This window comes from Mustela nigripes, chromosome 11 (assembly GCF_022355385.1).
Source record: "Mustela nigripes isolate SB6536 chromosome 11, MUSNIG.SB6536, whole genome shotgun sequence".
In the NCBI taxonomy this organism is placed as follows: Eukaryota; Metazoa; Chordata; class Mammalia; order Carnivora; family Mustelidae; genus Mustela; species Mustela nigripes.
In genome coordinates this window covers 15,916,822-15,925,818 of record NC_081567.1, presented here as the reverse complement: position 1 = coordinate 15,925,818, position 8,997 = coordinate 15,916,822, and the positions used below count along the sequence as shown (strand labels likewise).

Below are 8,997 nucleotides of genomic sequence, written 5' to 3'. Positions count from 1 at the left end.
CGGCGGATGGGTTCCCCTCTTCCCGGCTCGCCGTTAACGGAAGGGGTTTGGACGTCTGGGCATCTGGGGGGTGTCCGAGGGTGCCGACCTGGCCCGGGCCCCGGAACTCCTGGCCCTACGCTCGAGCTCGGGCGCCTGGGTGGGGGCGCAGCGGCCGGGGTCGCGAGGTCCCTTGGGATCTCTGCCGGCGGTCTCCCCGCCCCCTGGCTCCGCCCCGTCACGTGGCCGCGCCGGCTCCGCCCCCGCCCCAGTTCCGGTTTCGGCCGCTGCTCGGGCTCGGGCCCCGGCGCTGCCCGCGGACGCCTGCGCTTCCTGCTCAGCCCGGGCGCCTCTTCCCGGGCGCCGGCGTCCCTGCTCGCCCCGCCGGGGGATGGGGCCTTCCGCCGGCCTGGGCCGCCCCTCGGGGGGCCCCCGGGGCGACTCGGCGCCCCCGTGACCACCCGGCCCGCCCAGTGCTGCGGCCCCCAGGATGAAGGGCGGCGAGGGGGACGCGGGAGAGCAGGCCCCGCTGAACCCGGAGGCCGAGAGCCCCGCGGGCTCGGCCACGTACCGAGAGTTCGTGCACCGCGGCTACCTGGACCTCATGGGGGCCAGTCAGCACTCGCTGCGGGCGCTCAGCTGGCGCCGCCTCTACCTCAGCCGGGCCAAGCTCAAAGCCTCCAGCCGCACGTCCGCCCTGCTCTCGGGCTTCGCCATGGTGAGGGGCGGCGGGGGGCTCCCGGGCTGGGGCTGGGGCCCGTGGGGCGAAGCGAACGGGTGCCCGAGGAGAGGGGGTGGGCGGAAGGGGCTTTGAAGAGCTAAAGCAGGACCGACACGGTCCCCAGGGACTGCGCGGCTCCCTTCGTGCGCGTGAAGTGGCCCCTGGCCGTAAGCAGCCCCGAGGGGTCCGGAGGGGAGACGGACCACGAAGGGGAGTGTCTGGGCAAGCGCGGGCAGAGAGGTCCAGGAGCGCGGTTCCAGGCAGAAGCGACTACCAGGTTCCCGCCAGAGCGCCCAGGGCAAATCAGAGCTGCGCGGGGGTGGTCGGACCAGAACTGGGGGAGCCAAGAAAACAAACGGGCTGCGGCAGTGCCCAGGGGGTGGCCAGTCCCCAGCAGCCACAGAGAGTTCTTGGTGGAACCCAGGACGGCTTTGAGCAGAGGGGATGGCCCTTGAGGAAGCTGCTGGGGAGAGGAGGTGATGGGGAAGCGGATGCATGATTCCTGATCTGCTCAACGGCTCGTGTGGGACGGTGACACCAGCTTAACGGTCCCCGGTCCCCGCGGTGGCCTCGCAGGAAGTGGGGCCGGAGGAGTCAGCAGACACAAATCCTGCGTCCTCTGGGCTTGTGGCCAGCTGTGTGGCCCTGGACAGGCATCCAAATCCTCCAGGGCCAGTGGGAATCTGGGGGACCATAGAGGGTGCGCCCTCTGTAGCCTGCAAATAGCTGCCCGGGGCCGAGTTGACGCTTGGGAGCTCTAGATCCCCGCGTGTCAGAGCGGGACACACATCGGAGATGGCTCAGACTGCCTGTTGGCTGCACAGGCACAGAAACCCAGGCCCCGAATGGGCCATGCCTCTGCCAAGGGTGCTCAGCAGATGAAGGTTGCAGAACGAACCTGAACGACCCTGCATCCCTGAACTGTTGTTAGTGCGGACTTTCCCCACCATCGTGATGGGAAGGAGAAAGCAAGCTGGAGGGCATCCTCGTAGGCGTAGGTGGAGATGGGGACGGATAGAGGGGTCACGGCGCTCGGTGATCTGCGCTAGTCTCTGCCCTGCTCTTGACCAAAGCCTTTGTATTTGAACGATGAGGGGAAAAGTCTATCCCTAGGGGTCATCCAAGGTCTCTGGTTTTCTGTATGGGCCAGCCCACTTTCCCTGACACGGAGTCAGCTAGGGACGAGGAAGTGGCTCCCTTTCACCTGTACTGACCGCAGAGAGAAGGAAGTGACTTCATGGACCCAGCTGAGGGAGGTCCCCAACCCCCATCCGTCCCACGGTCAGCCTGTTCCCAAGCCTGCTGCTGGACTTGCAGGTTGCTGGGGCGACAACTTAAATGCCAGGTCCTTCTAAAGGCCAGATGAGTAGGTTCTGAGGGCAGGAATGGCCCCAGTCCTGACGGGCAAGAGCAAGGCTGGGTCAGACTCTGGCAGAAACCAGGCCTAGACCTGGCCCAGATCTCCGTCTGTGGAAAACTGCGAACACTCGCCATGGCCCAATTTCCCAAAATACTTAGCCTTGTCTCCCTGCCACCACCCTCCAGGCTGTGTACCTTCTTCCTTCCCCCAGCCCGAGAGCAATCGAATGGATCCTGCAAGAACCAGGCCTGGGGAGAGATCCAGATTCTGGGATCTAGGTAGCCTGGGTTAGAAAAACACGATACAAATTGTACTGCCCTGTCATGCAGTACCAGCTTCTCTGTGTTTCACATTTATTATTCTGTGAAGTAGGTACCACTGCTATGGCTGTTTGACAGTTGAGAAAACAGGATCAGAGATGTTAAGACACCTGCCCAGGGTCCCACAGCAAGGACGTGGCAGAATTTGAACTTAGGTAGTCTGGCTCTGGAATCCGAATTTATAGAACCGTAGAATCATAAAAGCAAATGTTTGCCAAGGACAGGCAGGTACTGTGGACGTCAAGTTGGCTGAGTGGGGACTGTGGCTATCAGGAGATCTCATGACCTGTCCAAGGGAGTGTTCCTGAGCCAAATCTAGCTGTAGCTGAAATGGAGGAATGTGGGTCTGGTGTAACCAGATCTTCCAAATTTTCAAGAGGAACTGGAAATAAGGATATTTATAGGAAATCTCTTGAGTTTTAAAAGTACAGACTAGTTTCTAAAAAAACACACTATGAGCCAAGCAAAACATGTGTGTAAAGTTGGCTTGGGTTCATGGTACACCACTTTGCAAACTCTGCCCTTGGACTTCATTCAGTGTTCTTAAGAGCCTTGCTCTCCCCTAGCAGGACTGGCTGACAGGACTGGGGCCAGTCCTGCCCCCAGAACCTCTTAGCAGTGTTTAGGCCACTAATAATAACACCAGTATTAATAACAGTTAATAACCCTACTAATAAGTAACAAACACCTAGTGCTTACTGTGTGCCTTATACTGTGCTTAGTGCTTGGTGTACATTATCTCGTTTAATTTTCACAAGAACCCTGTAAGGCAAGTAAGGTGCCATGATCAGTCCCCACTTTCCAAACGAGGAGATGGAGGCATAGAGCGAAATCACTTGCTCAAGATTCTACGGCTTGTAGAGCTGAGTGAACCCAGGAAGCCCAGCTCTGGAATTGGCTTTTTTTTTTTTTTTTTTTTTTAAGATTTTATTTATTAGAGAGGGAGAGGGAGAAGCAGACCCCCACTGAGCAGGGAGCCCAATGTGGGGCTCGATCCCAGGATCATGACCTGAGCCGAAGGCAGACCCTTAACTGGCCCAGCCACCCAGGAGCCCTCAGAATCTGCTTTTTTAACCCCCATAACAAGGAAAGATTTTCAGCTGAAGTGTCAGCCCTCTCGATAGCCAGGTGCAGAGACCAAAGCCAGAACGACAGGAAGCCTTACCACCGTTCTAGGCCCTAGGGATACACCGGTGATGTATAGCAGCAGGCCAGCCAACCCTCAGTCCGTCTCCTCTGTCCCCACAGGTGGCCATGGTGGAGGTACAGCTGGAGAGCGACCACGAGTACCCGCCAGGCCTGCTGGTGGCCTTTAGTGCCTGCACCACCGTGCTCGTCGCTGTGCACCTCTTCGCACTCATGGTCTCCACGTGTCTGCTGCCCCACATAGAAGCTGTCAGCAACATCCACAACCTCAACTCTGTCCACCAGTCGCCACACCAGCGACTGCACCGCTACGTGGAGCTGGCCTGGGGCTTCTCCACTGCCTTGGGCACCTTCCTCTTCCTCGCTGAAGTTGTCCTGGTGGGCTGGGTCAAGTTTGTGCCCATTGGGACGCCCTTGGGCACACCGGCCTCCGTGGTACCTGCCTCCCAGGTGCCTGGGACTCTGTTACCACGGACTACCTCCCTTAGTCCAGCTTCTAAGCCCTCGTCTGCCTCCGTAGCTCCGTCGCAGTCTGAGCCGCCTGAGGCCTGCCCACCCCGGCAAGCATGCGTTGGTGGAGGGGCCCACGGACCAGGCTGGCAAGCGGCCATGGCCTCCACGGCAATCATGGTACCGGTGGGGCTAGTGTTCGTAGCCTTTGCCCTGCATTTCTACCGCTCCCTGGTGGCACACAAGACTGACCGCCACAAGCAGGAGCTAGAGGAGCTGAGTCGTCTGCAGGGGGAGCTGCAGGCTGTGTGAGGCCGCTGCGCGCCACCCGGGGCCAACACTGCCTCCCTCTGGTCCGCAAGGGGACCCAGGTCCACGGGCCCCATTCCCTGCCCCTGCCTGGGGCCACTTCTTGTGGCCACTCTCAGGTAGAGACCAGATTCCTGCCTTCGGGGTCCTTGGGGCAGCTTCCACATTCCCGGGGATTCTCCCTATCAGTTGATCCCAGTCAGGCTACATCTGGGCTGGGAGGAGCGAGGAAGTCGAAGGTCGTCAGTCCAGGGATCCTGGTAGGTAGAGCGGAGGCCGGAGACCTGGTCAGACCTTTGGTGCTGACCCTTAGCCACTTACCCCCATCCAGGATGTGGAGGCCAGAAGGTTGCACACCCACCCAGCTGCCTCAGAATGTGGTCAACCCTTGCTTTGTTTTTGTAGAATCTACGGGAGGCTTGTGGGGGAGGCTTTTCCCCATCGCCAGGTCTTGATGGGTTCCCGTGCTTGCTCACGTGCCGCAGACGAGGATTTGGGGGGCTCTACCACAGACATCGGTCCAGCATTTCCTAGGAGGAGCCTTCCTAGTTTTGGAGGTTCAAGTGCCTGCTCCACTGCCCTAGACCCACACTGAAGCTTCTGGTTCCTACTCTCCTAGGCTAGGGCCCCCGATGTTTGGAGACTGAGGGCCTCTGTGACCACCTGACTCCCGAGCAAGGGTTGTGGGGGAAGGTCCCGTCACTAGCCCTGGGAATGCAGAGCTATTCCGACACTGCGGTTTTGATGCACCTTGTTTTGTAGAATAAAATGCGTTTCACGGATGTCTCTGTGGCTTGGAATGGGGTGAAGGGGCCGCCTCCTTGGGATCAGGTGACTCTCTTTTTAAATATTTTATTCATCTGAGAAAGCGCGAGCAGAAAGAAGCAGAGTCCGCACTGAGCAGGGCAGGACTTGGGGCTCCATCCCAGGACTGTGGGTCCGTGACCCCAGCTAAAGGCAGGTGCTTAACGCACTCGCTGGCGCAGGTGCCCCCGTGACTTACTCCTGGGAGCAGGTGGCAGCAGGGTCCCGGGGGCGGAGTGGCTCCGGGCGCGACCCCTCCTGACGCTCCTCGCGGGGAGGCCGAGTTACTCCGACGCGAAGTCGTGCCCCCGAGCCCAGAGTCTCCCGCCGTCGCCGGGGGGTTCCGACAAGCTGCTCCCGGTGTGCCCTTCCGGGCGCTCAGGCCCCCTCGCGAGACAAGTCTCTACCACTCGCGTCTCGGAAATCGGGAATCGGGCCTGAACGGAGGGCTCGCCCCGAGCCTGCCGCGGCCGCTCCCGCCGGGGCCGGAGCCAAGCCCAAGCCCGGGACGGAGGCGCGGACCGCCTCCCGCGTTGTCGGTTCTCCGCGCCGATTCCGCTAGCTCTTGAGGGGTTCGAGTCCCTCGTCCGTTCTCCGCGCGAGGCTCGGCCAGGCCCGTCCTCTCTCGTCCTCAGAATCGCGAGTCCGCGTGCACCAGGCCTGGGTCGCCCGCACGGGCCCCCGGGGCAGAGGAGGAGCCCCGGGGGCGGCCCGGGGTCACACGGTGGCGGACTAACGCGCCAGAAATACCGGCGAGCTCGAGCCGAGGGCCCCGGGCAGGCCCGTCCCCCGGAAACCACCACGTCCCGCGGCCCAGGCCGAGAACGGGACGCGCGGCCCGGTGACCCCGCGCCCGGCCGTGCTGCCCTCGAGCGCCGGGGCCGCGTAGCTCAGGGCCTGCCCGCACCCCGACCTGACAACTGGGCAAGGGGACGTCGCCCGGAGAACCGACCCGCTCTAGGGCTCCGAGGCGCCCCGTCCTGTCAGCGCGCTGAGGCGGCCTCGACTGCCCGCGGACGCAGGGTCGAGAGCAGGCAAAAGGCGGCGCTTCCTGCCGGCCTCAGCCCCCCAGTCCGCCGTGCGGGCCCCTCAGCGAGCGGCCCGGGGCGGTGGCGACAGGACAACCTGCCCGTGTTACGCGCGACGCCCGGCCAACGGCCTGAGTCACCGCGGGCGGTTGTACTTTTCCGCCCTCGGAGGGTCCGACCGGAAGCGCCCCGCGACGCCGGGCTCGGCCGCCCTGGCCACGCCCTCTGCGCGCGGCGCCTCGGCCCCGCCCACAGGAGGGTCCGCAGATTCGCTAGGTCGGCTCTTCCTCGGAATTACTCGGGCCTCCCTATACTCCGCCGGAAATTCTCATCGTACTCCGAGCGCAGCGTTGGGCCGTCGCCGTTTACCCGGGGCCGGAACTGGGCCTCCCCTAAGCTGTGCTACTAAGACAGATCCCGATAAAGTGGCCGACTCTGCCAACAGGGCTTGGCTAACCGGGCGTTCGTTTCTTGACTCCGCCAAGACGGGTGAAGGGAGGCGACAGCGAGGCCAGAACCTGTGGCGAATCTGCAGCCTTCTAGGTCTTTGGCCGCGCGGGGAAGAGGCAGGAAAGAGGAGCGAAGGAGCGCGCATCCCGTCCACCGATTCGCCCCGCCCGCCTGACGAATCTGCGCCTGTTCAACGCACCACTCAAATCTCCCCAGCTCTGGCTGGCCTCCTCCCCTCCGCCCCGCCCCCCTTTCCTCAGGGATTAGTCGCCGCTTCCGTCGCCGCCGATTCGTCAAGGACCCCCGGCCAAAGCAGCTGGATAGTCGTGGTGAAGCCCACTCTCCGGGGAATGCGGCCAATCTCCAGGTTCCCTGGGCCGCACCTTTCGAGCCTTAAAGGGCGCCGGCCGAGGCGAAGCCGCTTTCCTCGGCCCCGTGGATCTCCTGGCGGCACCCATGGCGAAAGTGCGAATGTAGACGTTGTGCTCGCTGGGCCTCACGCAGGTGGCGGTGGTGTTTGGTGCGCGCGCCGGGGAGGTGGTGGTGGGGGGGCGCCGCCGCCGCCACCGCTGCGGGGCCGGGTCTCGCGCTGCCGCCGCCGCCGCCGCCGCCGCCGCCTCGCGCCGCGGAGGTGCCGCGCGGGGTGGGGGGAGGGGGAGCCGCTCGCCACGAGCGGGTGAGTGAGGCCTCGCCGCGCGTGCGCGGGGATGGGGGGGCCGATCGCGCCGGGGCGGGAGGAGAGGGCAGCGGCGCGCGTTCCCCCCACCCCCCCCGCCCGGATTCGGGGCCGAAGCCGGGTCTCGGGCTCGGTCTCGCGGTGTTTCCAACGCCCCGACGAGGTGCCACCTCTTGGCCAGAGGATCGGGGCGCGGGGACGCGAGCGGGTGTGTGGGAGCGCGAGCCGGGCTCGGCCCGGGCCGCTGGCCGGTGAGGAGGCGGGAGGGGGCGGGGCCTGCCAGGGGGCGGGGGAGGGGTCTGGCTCGGGGGCCAAGCGGGGCGCGCGCCGGGCCGAGCGGGAAGGTAAGGGGGCGCGCGGCGGGCCTGGGGGCCTGCGGGAGAGTTGGGAGGTGCGGGGAGGATGGGGTGCTGTGGTGAGAGCGGGCGCGGGGGCTCTGGGGGCCGCGGGTCGCGGCGGGGTGTGGACACTGCGGCGAGGGGACGACCCCACGGCCCGGCGAGTCGGGGAGGGGCGGCCGGGAGTCGGGCCGCAGCCCCAGCCCCGCGCCTGCCCCCTTTGCGAACAGGGTAGATGAGCAGCGATGGATCAGGAAGGCGGGGGAGATGGGCAGAAGGCCCCGAGCTTCCAGTGGCGGAACTACAAGCTCATCGTGGATCCTGCCTTGGACCCTGCCTTGCGCAGGCCTTCTCAGAAGGTGTACCGCTACGATGGCGTCCACTTCAGCGTCAACGTGAGTGCCCAGGCCGTGCCCCGCGGGGCGCTGGGTCAGCTCGCTTGGGCAGCCTGACCTTCCCGCCCGCGGCCCGCCTTCTCACGAGGGGCCGCCGGGACCCTGCTCCTGCGCGCGCGGCCGACGTGCTCCCGAGCTCAGCGGCCTGGCTCGCCGGCAGCTGTTTCTGTGCCTGCTTCTTGCTAGGACTCGAAGTACATACCCGTGGAAGACCTCCAGGACCCCCGCTGCCACGTCAGGTCCAAAAACAGAGACTTCTCCCTCCCGGTCCCCAAGTTTAAGGTCGGTGTCTGCTAGACTCGGGGTGCGGTGGCCCTTGCTGGGTGGGTGCGCGTGCGGAGGAGCCGGCCTGGTCATAGCGTCTCAGCAGAAGCTAGTACAGGGGACGGGGGCTCGTCTCCGCGGGTGGCAGCCGGATCGTGTCATCTCTGAGGCGGGCACACTGAGTCGCTCTGGAGAAGAGTCGCGGAAAGGTGCAGGCGAGGTGCTCCCGGCGGGGGTGCTGGCTTCCTGAACGGGGAAGTGCAGGCACGTTCAGTTGCTGTACCCGGCCCGGGGCACCCCCAGAAGGCGCACAGCATGACCGTGCCCTGGTGCAGGACCCCAGTTGCTCCACAGTTCAGCAGAGTGACAGGCTGGGGACGCCTTCGTTGGAGTCCTTAGCACTCCTGTGCCACGTGATCCTCCATCTCGTTCCCTCAGAAAATTCCCGTTTCCCTGTCTGGGCAGGATTCTCATCAGGCCGTGGACTGGCCCTTGAAACGGGTGGTTCTTGGTTGCTCCATTCGCTCTTTACTCTCCTTCATTTGTAGGGAGTTCTCTGTCAGGTGCCCCCACCTCTTTGTACACTTTGTACACTTTGTACACTCCCGGGACCGTCTTTCTCATGCCCGTGATTGTGACTTCCAGTTTTCTGTTCCCAGACAAATTCAGTCTCTCCACTCCAGACTTGTATGCCTGGAGAGGGACAGCTCCATCTGGAGGCCCCGGAGACACAGCAAACTCAAGAGACGGGGGACAA

The 8,997-nt window shown here is 64.0% G+C and overlaps 2 protein-coding genes across 7 annotated transcripts in view; both read left to right on the top strand.

Annotated features, from left to right (window-relative positions):
* The first annotated feature begins 48 nt into the window (after window positions 1-48).
* Window positions 49-5,067, top strand: ORAI3 (ORAI calcium release-activated calcium modulator 3). The gene is made up of 2 exons (XM_059414867.1): window positions 49-697; window positions 3,629-5,067. Exons 1-2 carry the CDS (start codon window positions 470-472, stop codon window positions 4,286-4,288), a joined length of 888 nt encoding a protein of 295 aa, XP_059270850.1. The 5' UTR covers window positions 49-469; the 3' UTR covers window positions 4,289-5,067.
* Window positions 5,068-6,943: 1,876 nt separating this feature from the next.
* SETD1A (SET domain containing 1A, histone lysine methyltransferase) overlaps window positions 6,944-8,997 on the top strand; it is a 21,745-nt gene continuing 19,691 nt past the window's right edge. Inside the window, exons 1-3 of one of the 6 annotated variants that reach the window (XM_059414856.1) lie at window positions 6,944-7,032; window positions 7,812-7,976; window positions 8,163-8,258. In XM_059414856.1, the coding sequence (XP_059270839.1) occupies window positions 7,827-7,976; window positions 8,163-8,258 (246 nt within the window). In that variant the 5' untranslated portion in view covers window positions 6,944-7,032; window positions 7,812-7,826. Of the gene's footprint in view, window positions 7,072-7,162; window positions 7,495-7,564; window positions 7,588-7,811; window positions 7,977-8,162; window positions 8,259-8,997 lie in introns of those variants that run through there. The other 5 variants (XM_059414854.1, XM_059414855.1, XM_059414853.1 and 2 more) reach the window with 5 other exon arrangements.

What these genes read in the sequence shown, in the direction of transcription:
- ORAI3 (XM_059414867.1), top strand. Translation starts at nt 470, where the DNA reads ATGAAGGGCGGCGAGGGGGACGCGGGAGAGCAGGCCCCGCTGAACCCG. An exon ending in TGCTCTCGGGCTTCGCCATG is followed by an intron (nt 698 to 3,628) that starts GTGAGGGGCGGC and finishes CTGTCCCCACAG; the next exon opens with GTGGCCATGGTGGAGGTACA.